The sequence below is a fragment of the Peromyscus leucopus genome, chromosome 20 (genome assembly GCF_004664715.2).
Source record: "Peromyscus leucopus breed LL Stock chromosome 20, UCI_PerLeu_2.1, whole genome shotgun sequence".
Classification (NCBI taxonomy): Eukaryota; Metazoa; Chordata; class Mammalia; order Rodentia; family Cricetidae; genus Peromyscus; species Peromyscus leucopus.
The window spans coordinates 15252868-15270671 of record NC_051080.1 but is presented as its reverse complement, the minus strand read 5'-3'; the positions used below and the strand labels follow the sequence as shown (position 1 = coordinate 15270671).

At 48.8% G+C, this 17804-nt stretch overlaps 1 protein-coding gene across 3 annotated transcripts in view; it reads right to left on the bottom strand.

Moving 5' to 3' along the window:
• The window catches only part of Tubgcp6 (tubulin gamma complex associated protein 6), a 22519-nt gene extending 4715 nt beyond the window's left edge, over positions 1–17804 (bottom strand). For 2 of the 3 annotated variants that reach the window (XM_028869142.2, XM_028869143.2), the window contains exons 1-15: positions 16723–17802; positions 15491–15654; positions 11754–11964; positions 6334–6507; positions 5209–5330; positions 4374–4449; positions 4135–4244; positions 3864–3955; positions 3631–3770; positions 3113–3262; positions 2179–2260; positions 2001–2089; positions 1806–1921; positions 392–530; positions 85–156 (exon numbers count right to left, since the gene is read on the bottom strand). In XM_028869142.2, coding sequence (XP_028724975.1) covers positions 85–156; positions 392–530; positions 1806–1921; positions 2001–2089; positions 2179–2260; positions 3113–3262; positions 3631–3770; positions 3864–3955; positions 4135–4244; positions 4374–4449; positions 5209–5330; positions 6334–6507; positions 11754–11964; positions 15491–15654; positions 16723–17463 — 2478 coding nt within the window. In that variant the 5' untranslated portion in view covers positions 17464–17802. Of the gene's footprint in view, positions 1–84; positions 157–391; positions 531–1805; positions 1922–2000; positions 2090–2178; positions 2261–3112; positions 3263–3630; positions 3771–3863; positions 3956–4134; positions 4245–4373; positions 4450–5208; positions 5331–6333; positions 6508–11753; positions 11965–15490; positions 15655–16722 lie in introns of all 3 variants that reach the window. The other variant, XM_028869144.2, reaches the window with a different exon arrangement.

Genomic DNA, 17804 nt, shown 5'->3' with positions numbered 1-17804 from the left:
GTTCTGAGGGACACGGGACAACCAAGCCAGAGCCTCTAACTCAGAGTCCCAGCAGGGCTCCCAAGATCCTGTAGAGCCTATTACCTGAGGGCATGTGCTTGGGAACACGCTCAGCGGCTCCTGGGGCGGGTGAGCCTCCATGTCTCTCAGCATCTCCTGAAATTCAAGCCAACAGGAAGACACAGCAGCTCTGTAGGGTGACCAAAAGCTGGCACACACCACAGCCTTCACACAGTGCCCCTCACCCATCACAGATGCCACTGGCCCTGCTGCCTACTCGCTGTCCGGGTTTGGCTGGAAGCCTGAGCCGCAGCAAGTGCCATCTGCACCCTTGCACAAGAAGGCACGAGTGCACGGCTGTGTGCAGGCGCGGCTGCCACCGCCGCCATACCTGAATGCTCTTCTGGTCTTCCAGGAGGAAACGGAGGCGTGCGCTCTCTAGCCGGTGCCTCTGGATTCTCCACAGAGCCTTCTGCTCTCGGCGAGCTGCCTCTGCAGACAACTTGCTGTAATGGTCAACCAGTGCCTGCCTGAAGCCACATGCGGAGAGGACATGGTCACTACAAGCACTCTGTACCATCTGGTGGGCAGACTCAGGCTAAGATGGTCCTCCAAGTAGGCTCCCTCCCCAGACTCCTGCTCTCCATCTTCCCCACCACAGACTGGTCTCCCGGGGAAGGCCTTGCTGCCCACCACACTGAAAGGCTCCAATGGACAGATGGCCCCTTTGGCTGTTGGACAAATGACCAGAGGAAAAATGGAAAAATGTATGTGGCCAGAGACAAGAGAACAAGCAGGTGGCTGAGGACCAGCCCAGTGGAACCAGGCCACATTTTCTTTACTGCACAGCAGACCTCTTCCCATCTGCAAGTTCAAACCCAAGAGAACTGGAGACTGACTAAAAGAACAAAATCAACGCAAACCCAGGGATTCCAAGCCTCTGCAGAGGCATTAAGGCACAATGTGCCATCTCCAATTTGGCTGGCAGAAGTCAGGAACAGGGCCTCCATGCCTGGATTCCTCTTATGTGAATAGAGTACCTACTCACATGTGTGTATGCACAGAGCACATGCAGGAGGCAAACCCCTCCTTTCCTCTGTAAACAGGATCTAAGGCTGCAACAGCTGAGCTTCCAAGGGCACCATACAAGATGTGGCCAGTCCCTTCTACAGAAGCCTCCCACTGAAACAATGAGCTGGTTTCAAGGACAAGCTAATGAGACAAAGAGGAACAGACTCAAGAACTATGCTAGATTAACGGCCCATTGCTCTGTTAAATAAAAAACCAATGGAAGCTGTTTAAGATGAACAGACCAGGTGGAGTTGCATGCACCTGAAATCAGAGCACCAGGAAGGCAGAGACAGGAGGACTGCAAATTTAAGCCAGCCGGCCACACAGCAAGACCTTGGGGATGTGGTTCAATAGTAGTGCTTACTTGTGCGCTCAAGGCCCAAAGTTGGCTCCATAGCACCACAAAATGAACACTATTAATAAACAGTCAGGACACCAAACACACTGCGTGCACTGGGACTAGACCCCAGAGCACAGCCTATGGGCTCTGACCCCTTAGCCCAGGACAGCATGCTGGTCCAGCAGACTTACTATCTTTCTGGCTTGACATAGGTCTGTAATTTTTCAGATTAAAAGCCAAAATAACAAGTAAGGGGTGTTGCTCACTGGTAGAGTACTTGCCTAGCAACACTGGGGCCTTGGATTCCATAGCATCAAAGAAAAAAAAGACAAAGTAAACCATCCCTAGTTCGGATTAAACCAGTGCTGTGGGACCTGCTGCCACACAGCCCTACCTGGCCTTCCTCTCCAGCTCTTCCTCCAGGGCCTTGAGCCTCTTCTCCCGGTCACGGAGCTCACGGGCATAGCTGAAATCATCATCTAGCTCCTCTTGTCTAGCCGCCAGGCGTCGCTACACAACACACACAGCCTCATTTACTAAATCAAAGACTCCAGGGCCAGAACCACCCAGAACCCAGACCACCACCCACCTCCTGATCCTTCACAAACTGTTCCTTCAGCCGCTGAAACTGCTCTCGCTTCCTGGTGTCCACAGCCATCTGTTCTGACATCTGCCGGTCTTCAAGAGAAGGTGAGAGGCATATGCAATTGTGAAGAGTCCGGCAGGGGCCCCAGCAGAGCAGAAGGGAGATCTGGAACTGCACTCACCACTCAGCTCTCTCAGAACCCGAGATGCTGCTTCCCGGGCATGGACAATTAGTTCTTGTTTTGCAATTTCCATACGCAATTCCTAAAGGCAATAAGCAAACTATCTTAATGCCCTGTCCTTCTCCTAGGATAGTGTGGAGAGAACACTACCCTAGTTCTCTAAAACAACCTGCTGCTGGCCACTGTCAACAGACACCCCTCCCAACCTACACAGAATGTTAGCAGGGAATGCCTCACCCAAGGCTGGGAAGACAGGGAGGCCTCCCCCTTAGAGCAGTGAATAGGAGGTGACTATGTACCCAGAGATAAATAAAGGGCTCCTGGACCACTCCTGCTCCTCAGTCTGTCCTTGCCTGGTCTCTCCTGCTGCCCATTAGGACCAAGCTAGGAGAAAGTTCTTGAGATCAGCCCTGGCCAGCCATTAGAGCACACTGTCATAGTAGTCTTGTCCTGGAGTACGCTGGAGAGTTACGGGGCTGCTTCCAGGAACACACCCACTATTTAAAAAACTACCCAAGTGGAGGACCTTCAGGCCTTGCTGCCTGGATTTTCCAGCTGGAGCCACCCATGTAGCAAAACCTGGAGTGCAGGCAGGGCCACCTCGACCCGGGGGAGGGGAGGAACAAAGCCCCTGCTCTGAATACCTGTCACCAGATTATTCCAATTTCCCTTGACACACAGCCAAGCACCTTGGGTGTCCCCACCTAAACATACTCCCAGGACAGATAGCAGAAAGACCCATTCTGCCTTACACGCCCCCCCCCCAGCACTTCTTGGCCCTGAGTCTGCCTGGCTGCTCCTACTGCCCACTGGGCACCAGGCAGAAGTTGCTGAGTGGCAATGGCCCACCACTGGGGTGTGGGAGCTCTATCCGTCCCGAACCCCAAGAAGTGAGGGGAAGTGCAGAGAAAGCCAAAGCCCCACAGCCAACTACCTTTTCCTCCTTGCTGATGGAGCTATGACGGGCAACTCTCTCCATCCGCCCAACGTAGACAGCACAGTCCTTCTCGATCTCCTTCAGCTCCTCGAGAGAGAAGATCACCGAGATACGAGGGACGGGGACATCAGACCAACAGAGATAGTGCTGCAGAGAGGAAGGGCTGCAGTGAGAACGTGGTGGCCAAGGCCAGGAGCAAAACCAAGTCCTGCCTTGCAACTGAGTTTTCAGTGACGGACGACGACAGCCATTTCTTCCTTGAAAAGTTCATTCCTCAATCTGGGGGGAGCAGAAACCCTTGATGATTCCACAGAGCAAGTACCCCAACGATGGAGACACCATGTATGGGGCCTAGAGCAGAAGCGGAATGAGAAACTGAGGAGCGCTGTGGGATCTCATCTCCACTCAGAGGACCGTGGCAGCAAACACACTAGGGCCTCCCAGTCAGACACAGTCCCGACAGAGCTGGTCTCCCGCCTGTACGAGCCCCCGACCCAGCTAGCAGGACCTCTCACCCGGGGGCAGCAGAGCTTCAGCAGGTTGATGGTCTTCCCACAGACGTACACATCGTGGGCGATATGTTTCAAGAACACGGGAACACAGTCCTCCACCTCTTTGGAAATGAGCACGTAGCCATGGGTCCAGTAAAACTTGTCTGGACAGAACATGGACAGAACATGATGATCTGCAGTTACAATGGCCCTGATCCCAGGCAGAGGGCACAGCCTAGCAGCCAATGGTTACTTACCTCGGAAGCTGAGGTACTCATGGTTAACTTGGATCATGAACTCCCCATAAACATCTCTGAAGACTCCACTGTACACCCAATCATGGATGAACCTGGGGGTAATGGGACATGGCAGGGTGTGGGGAGCTAGGCGGGTGTGGATGACCATGGGTGGGTGTGGCCAGTGCACAGAGGGAAACAGGACACTGCCAGTGGATCCTGCCAGCTGTGTAGCCTCCCCCATCCACTGCAGGGAGAGAAGGCATGGCCAGCATGGGCACCCACCGCCTACCGTGTGTAGGGCTCACAGCTGGTCTTCAGCAGGGACAGCAACACAGGATAGTGCTCGTTACTACAGTTATCCAGTGCCTCCTGGTAGAGGTAGGACAGAAGCTTCACTCCCTACAAACAGCAGGAAGAAGCAGGGTAGCTCGGCAACGTGGCTAGAGACCACACCTCCAAACATGACAAGAACGCACAATTCAAGGGAGGCTGGCAAGCTCACACTTGAGAAAAGGAAGGAGGACTCACAGTGGGGAAGACAGGCCTGGGTTCTCCACTGGTTGCCAGGGATACAGTGCCAACACCACAAAGCTCAGCCAAGTACCTAGACACAGAAGCTGAATCAGATCAGGTGACAGGGGTACAGGGTCCCAGGGACCAGATAAAACAAGTAAGCTCAATACTCATTTTCCTAAGCGACTGGTCCACACAGGCTTTAAAAACCACGTGTCCCCCCACAAACCGGATCTAAGCAGCCTGCTGGACCCTGCCCAGCACTGTCCCTGTGCTGTCCTCCCGTGGCGCTACCACATCCACACTGGGCCTCCCCACCCCATGCCTACCCTCTACGTCCACTCTTAGGGACCATCTGAACCCTCTGCCTGGCATAGGTTACCACCTTGTCTGACTAGGATGGGAACCAACCCCCTCATGAACGCTCACCCTCTCTACCTCACCGTAGTCTGTATTCACATGACTCCCCCACTCACACTGTCCAGATCCCAGGCTCTACCTCCCCAATTCTTGGCTGCCTGGAACGTGTCCTCCTCCCATATTCCTGCCACCCCCGGCTTCTCTCAGCGGATAGCACCTGCCAGGAGACACTACACCTGTGGTTTACTAACGGGCTCATGGGCGTCAGAGGCTTGGTCCTCCCTCCCCTGCAGCGCTATTTAGGCAGGAATCCCTGGGCCCAGCAAGACATTCTATCGCACACAGTGACCAGCTGTGCAGAGACTGTTCAGACAACCAAGGACTATTCTTCTGGGCCCTCCTTGCCAGGGAGCAGGGCTGGCTCTCTACTGCCTTGAAAGCCCCCCATCTTCTCCTGAGGCCCATGCTAGGCTACTGTGATGAGGTTCACCTGAGCTGCCGGCCCAGTTTCTTGAAGAGAAAGCCAATGGTGAGGAGACTCAGGGTAGGCGGGGTGGAGAGAACACAGGCCCGGTAATACTGCAAGTACCTCCGCAGGCCGCTGGTGAAGGCCTGTGGGCAAGGAGGAGAAGGCAGGCGGCTGGGACACGGAGGCAGGCCTGTACTCAAGAGTTGGAAGGGCGCCCCAAGCTGGAAAACAGGGCTGTGCTTCCATGCCACAGCCCAGGGGCCCCATTTTCCAAGCGGTGGGCATTTATGGCTTAAGCCCAGCCAGGAGGAAGATGCTTTACTGGAAGACGTAGGTTAGGATTAGGACCTGCCACACATGCGGCTTTGCCCCTTGATTACACTCAGACACGGTCACCCTGCAACAAACCCTGTCCATCTACCTCGGCCTGTCTTGCCTCCAGGCCAGGAATCCAGGAACCACAGCCTCCCCTCCCACGGATTCCCCTTTCAGACCAATTCTACAACACCTGCAGCCTCTGGTCCTCTTAGGGGTTCCCTCCTTGTCCCGCTGCCTGGAAGCTCCTAACACACCCCTGAAAACTGATGCAGGCTAGTTCCTTTGCCTGCTGACTTATTCTACATCAGAGCTTGAGAGGGCCCGGGCAGCCCAGCTCCTCTAGGCTGTACCCTGCCCCAGCACTCCTGACCCCCCCGCCCATGTTTTCTGCACAACACTCTGCTAGCTTGCATATCTGCCCTCACCTGCCCCAGCTGCCAAGATCCTTTAAGACTCTACCAGCACACAAGCCAGCTGCAAGTCTTTCAATAAACAGAAAATTGTGGGTACTTTGAGAATCAACTCATTAGAACAGGAGATCCACCTTGCCACACACCATACAAGACAATGGGGCCTATGTGGAGCAGGTGGCTTGTACCTGGCTTACCCACCTCTCATAGCACTTGGTCCTTGGCCTCAAATTCCCTAAATGTTCACACCTGCCTCCCTCTATGCCTTTGCCCAAATACAACATGGTTCCAGTGAAATAATAGATGAAGTAAAACAGTCTCAAGTCACCCAGCTTCTTAAGAGGTTTTGGGTTCTCAACCCATAATTCTCAACTCTTGATTCCTTTGTGAAGGTACCAGGGTTCTCACAGAGGCATACCTGGAATACAAGGCCCCTGCTGCACGAGGAGCCTACGACAGGCTGTAGAGAGAAATGGCTCAGGCGTGTGTAGTAGGTTCCGTACTCCGCCACTTCGGAAAGGATGCTGCTGATGCTCTCAGGAGATGCGCCTGACACATGGACACCCAACTCCACTACAAAGGCTTGTGTTGGCTACCGAGCAGAGAGGAGGAGTTTCAGAGGCCAGACATCAAGACCCTATGTGGTACCATTTCTTTCCACCCATGTTCCCATCTGCCATATGCCCCAAAGTTCTCCAAGTCCAAGACACACAAACAGAAAGTTCTGAAAGCAGAATGTAAGCCAAGGTGCTTCAAGAAGAAGCACCACAGTTTTGCCAACAGCCCAATCAGATGGGAACATTTTCTCAGTTGAGGGTCCCTCTTCAAAAATGACTTTAGCCTGTGCCAAGTTGACATAAAAACTAGTACACCTGCTGGACCATGTCATTAGCCCAGAATCTTTCTTACAACAATTGTTGCAATTGTTGGGGGTTTTTTTGTTTGTTTGTTTGTTTTTGAAACAGGGTTTCTCTATGTAACAGCCCTGGCTATCCTGGAATTCTCTCTGTAGATCAGGCTGGCTTCTGCCTCCTTGGGATTAAAGGGGTGCACTTTTTTGAGATAAGAGCCTCACTGTGTAGGACAGGTTGGACTCAAACTCACCATCCACCTGCTTGCTGGGATTACAGGATGAGCACAATGCCCAGTTTATAATCTCTCTCTTTGCTAGTTTGGGAAGTTTGAACTGCGTTTCTTTTTGTAGTTTCTTAAGGTAGGCAGTCTGGTTATTGATGTTTCTTTTACAGTATAAGCACTTACTGTTATTACCTTTGTTCTGAATGCTGGTTTCATTGTACCTGGTCTGTTTTGGCTGTACTGAGCCCTCTGAAGTTATTCCCACCCTCTACGGCTTTAACAATATTGTAGAGAGTGTGCCATGGCAAGACTTCGACAATTTTTTTGGACATGATCTGGGGAGCCAGTGCCTCAGATTTAGTAGCAGGCATATTCCAAGAAAGATGTTCATGTGTACTTTTTCTTCATTTTTAAAATTATGTGTATATATGTGTATCAGGGTGTGGGTTTGTACACATGAATGCAGTATCCTTGGAGACCAGAAGAGGGTGTGGGGCCACTTAGAACTAGTGTTACAGGCGGGTATCAGCTGCATGGTGTCACTGTTTGAACTGAACTCAGATCTTCTGGAAGAAAAGTAAGCCCTCATAACTGCTCAACAGTCTGTCAAGCCCCTGTGTGTATATTTAGTGCATTGTATGAAGTGTTTTGTTTTCCCTTCTCACAGTTGGAATTTTGTTGTTGCTGCTGTTTGTTTTTTGCTCTATTTCGTGTGACAGGGTCTCATTCTGTAGACTTGGCTGTCCTGGAACTCACAATGTAGAGTCTGGTTTTTAACTTACAAATGTCTGTCTGCCTCTGCCTCCCGAGTGCTGGGATTAGAGATGTGCACCACCATGTCTAGCTCACAGTTGGAATTTTAATTTTAATGTTTGATTTATAACATTGTTCATTAGTTCTGCCATTCCCTTTTGTTTGTTCTGGTTTTCTTTTTCTTTGATTTGTTTGGGTTTTGTTTTGTTTTGTTTTTTTTGAGACAGGGTCTCTATATATTCCTGGCTGTCTGGAACTCACTCTGTAGCCCAGGCTGGCCTCACACTCACAGAGATCTGCCTGGCTCTGCCCCTCAAGTGTTGGGATTAAATGCGTGTGCCACCACCTGGTTGTGCGTTTCTGTGTCAGTGTGTGAATGTGAGTACAGGTGCCTGTGGAGACCAAAGGAGGGCATTGGATTCCCTGGAGCTGGACTAAAAGGTGGTTATGAGCTACCTAACGTGAGTGCTGGGAACCAAACTCAGGTCCTCTGCGGGAGTAATACATACATGTTCTTTTACTACTGAGCCATTTCTCACATGGCTCACAACCATCTGTGATGAGATCTGGTGCCCTCTTCTGGCGTGTAGGCAGACATGCAGGCAGAACACAATACATAATAAATCTTTAAAAAATAAAAGAAAGCAGTCGGGCGGTGGTGGCACACGCCTTTAATCCCAGCACTCGGGAGGCAGAGGCAGGCGGATCTCTGTGAGTTCGAGGCCAGCCTGGGCTACCAAGTGAGTCCCAGGAAAGGCGCAAAGCTACACAGAGAAACCCTGTCTGGAAAAACAAAAAAAAAAAATAAAATAAAATTAAATAAAATAAAAAAATAAATAAATAAATAAAAGAAAGCTGAGCAGGACATGAGAGCAAGCTAGTAAGCAGCACTCCACTCCTCCATGGCTTATTCTTCAGTTCCTGCCTCCACATCCTGCCCTACTTGAGTTCCTGCCCTGACTTCCCTCAGTAATAAGACTATGTTACCTTGAAGTGTAAGCCCTTTCCTCCCCAAGTTGCTTTTGGTCATGGTGTTTAATCACAGCAATACAAAACCTAATTAAGACAGCAAGTGGGCTGGAGAGACGGCTTAGCAGTTAAGAGAATTGGCTGCTCTTCCAGAGGACCGGGGTTCAATTCCCAGCACCTACATGGCAGCTCACAACTGTCTGTAACTCCAGTTCTAGGAGATCTAATGCCCTCTTCTGGCCTCTTTAAGTACTAGGCACACACATACATGATCCACAGACATACAGGCAAGCAACACACACACACACACACACACACACACACACACACACACTTTAAAAAAAGAAAAAGAAAAAAAAAAAGACAGCAGGTAAAGGTGCTTGTCACCAAGTCTGACCTGAGTTTGATTCCCAGGACTCATATGGTAGAAAGATCCAACTCCCAAAAGCTGTCCTCTGGCCTCTACATGCACATTGTCCCTACCCCTCAAATAAATAAATGTAATGAAAAAGGAAACAAATCTGGGCCAGGATGTAGCTCAGTGGTAGAGCACCTGACTAGCATGTGCCAGGCCCTGGATTCCATCCCTAGGAACATACACACTGAACAAAAATAATTGCATGTCAACAAATTAGATAGCCCAGATCAAATGCAAATTTTCTTAGAAACATATAAAGTAATAAAACTAACTCTAGACAATAGAAATCTACCTACAAGAAGTTGAAGACTGAGTCTGTAAACAAAACCTCCTAATAGGGTACCCCAGAAAATTCTGTCATATGTGTTTTGATAGTTTAAGAAAAATAACAGGCTAGAGAGGCTCAGCCACTAAGAGTACTTACTGGTTTTGCAGAGCACCTGGGTTAGTGCCAGTAACCCACACGGCAGCTCATAACCACCTGTAAGTCCAGTTCCAGGGGAATCCAGTACCCTCTCCTGACCTCCACAGGCACCAGGCACACATGCACATACACATGCAGGCAGGAAACTCACACACAGAAAAAAAAAATAAATAAATCTTTTTTGTTTGTTTCTTGGTTTTGTTTTGTTTTTTTTTGATTTTTCGAGACAGGGCTTCTCTGTAGTGCCCTGGCTGTCTTGGAACTCACTCTGTAGACCAGGCTGGCCACAAACTCACAGAGATCCGCCTGCCTTTGCCTCTCCCCATCCCCCCACCCCTTCATCCACCCCCACCCCGCTCCCCGACCTCATCCTGGGATTACCACCTCCTGGCAAACAAATAAATCTTTAAAAAGGAAAAACAACAACAAAGAAACCTATAGCATTGAAAATCCTGTACCCAATGGCTTACCTAGCACGTGTGGACCCAGGTTTCATCCCTAACAATGGGGAGACTAGTGGTAAGCATTAAAACTTCCTGCATGGATTAGTGAAGCAGAACAGAAACCAGAGACACACTCTTACTGTTTCTTTTTTTTCTCTTAATTTTTTTTTAGTTTTAGTTGGGTGTGTGTGTGTGTGTGTGTGTGTGTGTGTGTGTGTGTGTCTAGCCCTGGCTGTCCTGAAACTTCCATGTTGATCAGCCTTGAACTCACAGAGATCTGCCTCTGCCTCCTGACTGCTGGGATCAAAAGGTGTGCCAAACTACCCCTGGTTGGTAAACTGCCTCTAACTGCTGAGCCATCTTGCCTCTCCCTTCTACATCATTGTCACTGGTTTTCTGAGAGTCTCACTGTGTAACTCTGTATGGCCTGAAACTCACTATGCAGCCCAGGCCGACCTCAAACTCTCAGAGATGAGCCTGCCTCAGCCCCCCAGGGGTGGGATTAAGACATTCACCACCACACCCGGCTGGCATTTGTATGTGGGTTCTCACTGGGGATTAAAACTCAGGTTCCCGTGCTGGCTGGAAAGCACTTTACCAACTCTGCCATCTCTCCAACCCTGCTTTTAGTCTGAGACAGAGTTTTCTGCACCCAAGGTGATGGGATCACAGCTGTGTGCCACCACATCCACCTCGAATTTTTAACAAGGGTGGCATGATCACTCCACAGAGGAGAGGAAAGCCAAGTGTTCAGAAGGCAGAGGCAGAGGATCACGAGTTAAAAGCAGCCTGGATAGACTGTCTCTCAATAAAAAAGCAAATAAAATTAAAGGGGAGGAAGGTATCAGGATAGTCCTGGTCAGTTCTTTTCTGTTCTTTTCTTTTTGAGACAAGGTCTGACTATGTAGCCAAGGCTGACCTCAAAGTTGATATCCTCCTGCTCTTGCCTGCCTCCTAAATGCTGGGATTTCAGGAATAAGCCATCATCCTCAACTACGGTGACCTTCTCAACAAATGGTGTTGTACAACTGAACACGTGCAAAGAACAAATTTGGGTTCTTCCATCCCAGGATGCAAGTGGGAAAAAAAAGTATCTTTCGTTCAACAAAGGACATTAGTAAGTCAACACTTGGGCTGGAGTGATGGCTCAGTGGTTAAGAGCACTAACTGCTCTTCCAAAGGTCTTGAGTTCAATTCCCAACAACCACATGATGGCTCACAACCATCTGTAATGAGATCTGGCACCCTCTTTTGGCATGCAGGCGTACATGTAGACAGAATACTGTATACATAATAAATAAATCTTAAAAAAAAAAAAAAAGTCAACACTTTTTTTGTTTGAGACAGAGTCTCTCTATGAAACAGCCCCAGCTGTCTTGGAACTCACTCTGTAGCCCAGGCTGGCTTTAAACTCACAGAGATCCACCTGCCTCTGCCTCCCGAGTGCTGAGATTAACGGCATGCACCACCACATCTGACTCTAAGTCAACACCTTTAAAATCCAAACAGAATGCCTGTTTTGTCTTACAGTATTAGGGACTGAACCCAGGATCTCTCACAAGCTAGGCAAGAATTCCAACACTGTTTTATATACCAGTTTACTTGTGGCTATCTTTAATCATTCCATCGCGCTGGCCTTCCCTGCCACTCATGGCACTGACCTCAACCTACCCCTTAGCGTGCTGAGCATGCCCGGGAGAGCACAGGCTATTCCATACAAGGTTGGTCCCATGACAGCTGTGAGCCCTTCTCACCTGACAAAGAGAAAATGTAGCAGACACCACACCCAGCAGGACATTCAGTGAGTCTTTCACCAGCTCGCTTTCCTCCACCAGCACAGGCTTGGGGGCCTGTAGTAGACCCCCACTGAGGGCCTGTAGCTCTCCATGACAGAGCCTGCAGAACCTGTCAAAGGCATCCCTCCCTGCCTCGGTGAGGTAGGGCTCCTCTCGGTGACCAGGGGGGCTGTGAGGAAGACAGAAGAGAAGGGGATGAACAGATGGAACAGCATATACCTTATGCAAGGTGTGCTTTCTCCAGGGTGCAATAGTTTCTCAGGCAAATGTCTTGACATCCCAAAAGCAGCACCCAGTCATGGATGGACAAGGACAGGGCATGACTCACACAGAGTATACCAGTCTTGTGTGTTGTGTATGTGTGGCATATGTGTATTTTATTATTTTATTTTGTGTGTGTGTATGGGTGTTTTGCTTTGCACTTACTTGTGTCTGTGTACCACATTCATGCTTGGTATATGCTGAGGCCAGAGGAGGGTGATAGATCCCCCAGAATTGGAATTACAGATGGTTGTGAACCACCATGTGGGTGCTAGGAATGGAACCCAGGTCTTCTGCAAGAACAACAAGTTCTCTTAACTGCTGAGCCAACTCTCCAGCACTATTATTTTATTAATTTTATGTAATGGGTGTTTTGCCTACATGTCTGTATACCACCTGCATGCAATGCCTGCAGAGGCCAGAAGAGGGCATCAGATCCCCTGGAATTAAAGTTACAGACAGGCAGGCATGATGGCACATGCCTTTAATCCCAGCACTCAGGAGGCAGAGGCAGGAAGAGCTTGAGTTCCAGTACAGCTAAGGCTACACAGAGAAACCCTGTCTCAAAAAAAAAACAAGAAAAATTTAAATTTAATTTTAAAAAAAGTTACAGACAGTAACTTTGGTGGTGGTGCTAGGAATTGAACCCAGGTCTTCCAGAAGAACAGCTGGTGTCCTTAACTGCAGAGCCATGTCTCCAGGACCACTACCACAATTTTTTAATACATAAATAAAAAAGAAGTGCAGCAATGTCAGGCATGGTGGTTCATGCCTGTAACCCCAGAATTTGGGAGACTGAGACAGGAAGATCAAGAGTTCAAAATCAATTTCAGCTACATTGTAAGTTCAAGGCCAATCTGAAGTACATGAGCCCCTACATTTTAAAAAGCACTAGTGTAAAAACTTAATTAAAAACAAAACATTTGCTGTGAGATTGTGTCTCTTAGGAATGTCAGAAACTACATCCATAAATCCTTACCAATAAAAAATTAAGGGCACTGCTCAAGAGACTAAAGTAGAAAGGTTTGAGTTTATAGCTAGCTTAGGTTACATTAAAGATCTCTATCAAAGAGAGAGAGAGAGAGAGAGAGAGAGAGAGAGAGAGAGAGAGAGAGAATGCAAACAAACAAGCACAAGCTACCTAGCTGGGTTCTGCAAGCTGCATATACTGCATACCCCTCAGCGTACTGCAACACTGTATTGTATACCTCAGCTGTGCGTTGTGTGTATACTGCATACCCTTCTAGCATACTACATGTCCTCCACAGTGCACAGTCTGCATGGGGTTGTTTGTTTTTCAAAAGATTTATTTTGCTTTGTATGTGTATGTGTGTTGTGTGAGAGAGAGAGAGTGAGAGAGAGACAGAGTTAGTGAGAGTGAGAATGAGAGAGAGAGAGAGAGAGAGAGAGAGAGAGCTACATAGTGAGACTTTGTCCCACACAAACAAATTGCCCATGGAAAATCTGTTTAAATAATGCTTTAGACTCAACAAAGGCATTATTCCATTATTTCTCACCTCCATAAGTTTCTTGATTTTTTTTAAGATTTATTTTTATTTTGTATGCATGAGTGTTTGACTGAATGTATGTATATCTGTGTACAACACGCATGCCTCATACCCTTAGAGGCCAGAAGAGGGCATTAGATCCCCTTCTGACAGATGCTACTGCTGGCTGTCATGTGGTGGTGGGAATCAAATCTGGGTCCCTTGAGTCCCTTGGAAGCAGCTAGTACTCTTAGCCACTGAGCCAACTCTCCAGCCCCATTTCCTGATTTCTATATGAATAATCTCCGGGTATGCCACATAAACCCTAGAGCCTATAAACGATCAAATCTGTATTCCCATTCTCTCCCAGCACTTACTGGGAGTGCTCTTCATCTTAAGACCATACATTAAAGTTCCTTAGATGACAGGGACAGAGATGCACATGTACAGTACCAGCTACTTGAGAGGCTGAGGTAAGAAGAATCCTTGAGGGCTAGAGAGATGGCTCAGAGGTTAAGAGCACTGGCTGTTCTTCCAGAGGTCCTGAGTTCAATTCCCAGCAACCACATGGTGGCTCACAACCATATATAATGAGATCTGGTGCCCTCTTCTGGCCTATAGGCATATGTGCAGGCAGAACACTGTATATATAATAAATCTTAAAAAAAAAAAAGAAGAAGAAGAAGAAGAAGAAGAAGAAGAAGAATCATCCTTGAGCTCAGGAATTTGAGGCTAGCTTGAGCAACACAGCAAAACCCTGTCACCACTTTGGGAATATAGTCCTCCTTGCAGGAAACATTGCTACTTTGTGCTGGAGCTCTATGGCCAATCCTGTGCTTCCGAGAACACCAAAAGGATGAAGTATGTTGACAACAGATAATAAATAAGCTGCTAAGTGACCGTGTCTCCCAAACAGTGACCCAGAAAAGCTAACAGATGAAATAACACTAATAAACATTTACAAAGAAAGCAGTAGGCTAGAAGGTCAGTTTCTCAGCATGTAAAAGGTTGGTAGAAAGGGGAAACAATTGCTTTATACAAACCAGACAGGACCAAAACCCTAGTGTGAAGTTAGAAGACTGAGAAGCCCTTCAAAGGCAAGACAACTACCAACACCATTTAAGTTACAGAGCAGGGAGCTGGCCATCCCTTTGAGGGATCCAAATGGGCAATTATGCCAACACCTAGGAAAGTTCCTCACATAGAGTAGTACCCTACACACAAAAAGGCTTTACCACTCCCCCAATCATGTGTTCCTCTCAGAGGCCCTGTAGGGACCCCGAGGCTGCATCAGATAACACAAGGCTCCTCCAGCCCTGACTCTTTACTTCAATGCTTCCCAACTATTTTCCCAACTGTAGCAAAAGGGTGTGAAGAGGAATCCATGAACAAACATCTGTGAAGTACATGTCCTCAATTCTCATTCTGGGTGTTTCCAAAGGGTACCACTTCAGAGCATGAAAGGAACTGAAGGCAGGGACCCCTAGACCCAGATATACACAGAGTATGTGACCCAGTCTCAGGCAATGAAGCACTCAGGGAAAGGCTGTTATGGCTGATGCTTCTGCCAGCAGAAGGCACCACACCCATGGCTTCTACTCATGTAATAAGTGTCTTGGAGCATCTCCCAGGCACTGGCCACACAGCCTACCAGCTGCCCTGGGACATCTGTCCAGCAGTCCTAGTGGAAAAACAGACTGTATAACTATGATCTACAGTTAACTTGCAGTTAACTCCACTGAGGTGAAGAGGTGGGGAATGTTCCTTTCTCCTCCACGTCTCTCACCTCATAGGATTCAGACAATATTGTACCCTAGCTTACCTGAAATGTCAGCCTCTGAATCTCAACACTGATGTTTCTATAAACAACTGCCTGGGGTTTCAAAGTAAGCTGTTGATATGGGGCAAAGGCACAGTGCATTTAAAGGCAAAGAGAGGGTCACATACCATCCAATGCGCTCCCAGCACCTCCGCTTGCTGGCTTCATATGTGAGCACAGCTTCCCACAGGTCCAAGTCCGGGGTCATGCTTGGTTCAGACTGGGAGTCAGGAGTTAAATTGGAAGCTGATTGGAACCCTTCATCTTCCCATTGATCCACAATCTGTGGGACCTGGAGACCACAGGGAAAAGTAATTCACTATTTATTTCTTTGTGTATGCATTCATCTAAGTGGGGTATAACATTCCAGGAACTTTATCCACATCCATTTATTCCCTAGACAGACAGACCTAGCAAAATATTTTATTTTTTCTCAAGTTCCAATGTACTACACAATACACCCCATCACAATGAAATCATGGAAAGAATTAAAATAATCCACTATCAATTTTTAGTCAGGTGTGGTGGTGCATGCCTGTAATTCCAACACTCCTGAGGCTGAAGCAGGATTATGAGTTTGGAACTAGGCTGGGCTGCACAGGAAGATTTACCTAGAGTACAAGTGTTAATTTTTAACTTCACATAATACATGGCCTCGTTTTAGGGAAAACAACATAAGGTAATATGGAAATTCCAGCACTCTGTAGGTTGAGGCAAGTAGGCCTCCATGAGTTTGAGGCCAGCCTGAGCTATACTGAAACCCTGTCTCTATTCACCTCATCCCCTCAGCAGCACTCAGCAGAAAAAGAAAACTACACTAAATCTGGAAAAATGTATGTACACTGAGATCATTTAAACTTGTAAATAGCCTAGGTATTTCATAATTTAAAAAACTGAGTAGTAATAGTTCATCCTCTTAGTAGAATTTACAAAGTAATAAAACACAAGAGGCAATGACAATTTACTCAGTGGCTGGCAGGAAAACACCCATGTTATGAGTGGAAAAGTACACCAAGAAGCATGCATGCCAGGTATATTTGAAATGTGGCTTCTGCAACTGAAGAACAGAATGTATTTCCTTTTTAATTAATCTGAATTTAAATGAACAGCACTAGAGAAATGACTTTACAACAAGCCCTGGAGGTAAAAGATGAACAGTTGTGTGCTGCTTTTCGATGCAGGTGAGCAGCAAGCACATCCCTGTGCAAGAGCATGCCAGCGAGTCCTCTCCAACACCTCCGCTTCCTAACAACCCGGGTACCCGATGCTCTGGGCGCAGGCTTTCCCGCATCACCATGGTAAAAGGTCAAAGAAGGCATTTTCCAACCCTCTAGGGATGTTGAAGAGAAAGAAAGACTACCTTAATGGCCAGCCCGGAAAAGTCTGCGCTGTCCGGCACAGGGGGCAGATCCAGACGCACATCCATGTCACATGTGCGGCTGTGCACGAGGGCACCAAAGAGTGAGACCCGGGTGTCTCTCTCAAACCTGTCACCACAAGAGTCACCCGCTGAGAAGAGCCCAACGGTGGGCAGGCCAGTGCCTGGGGCAGCCTCCATCACTTGAACTGCTTCATGGACCATGTTATGACACAAATACTCCTCTCCGGAGATAAGCGACCGAACGTCCATTTCAAACACACTCAGGTCATAGCAATCGTAGCCGCTGTAGGGTACGTTTCTGCCTGCGTGCTTGTTGTTAAAGAAGTAATCCCGTTTTCTCCGCAGCACTTGAGGAGGGCCGCTCCCTGCCAGCTGAACCAAGAGGTCCAGCACCGACTCCACCTCCACAAGAGGACAGCCAGGGGTTGCTTCCAACTTCTCCACAAGCTCCTCCAAACGGTCGGCCTCTGGCCCCAAGCCGCCCACCCTCAAATCAAAGGACAGCATGAGGACCTTGTTTTTCACTGGGAGCTTCGACGAGTCGGGCTGCCGCTGATGAGTCTCCTCTTGGAAAAGATTGGCGAAAAGAGCATTGTAGGCTACCCTCTTAAGGCTCAGCTTTGCCCTCTTCCTATTCACGCTGCGCTGGCCCGGGCGAGCCTGGGCAGCAGGTAAGAGAGCCTCGCAGAGGTCATCGAACAGCTGGGTGATACTGGCCATATCCACTCTTCCCAGGCCTGGACCCCCGAGTGGGAAACTTTGCACCTGGGAGACACCTCTCAAACACCAGAGCGACCGCAGGTGGGCCAGGGCCGAAGGGAAGACCGCCCGTCGCTTCCCATCTGGGAACCAGGCATCCGCGCCTCGGGTTTCTCGGTGCAAGAGAGGACACACGCCGCGTCCTCCCAGCCCTCAGCCGCCACCCGGCGCTCGTCCTCGGGTCTTACGGACCGTGGCAAGTTTGCCAACCGAACGCGCGCGTCCCATGGCTGGCCCAAGTCGGCTGAACTGGGACTCCCGCCGCTGTGGCGTCACACCCACGCGACCGCAGACAACCACCA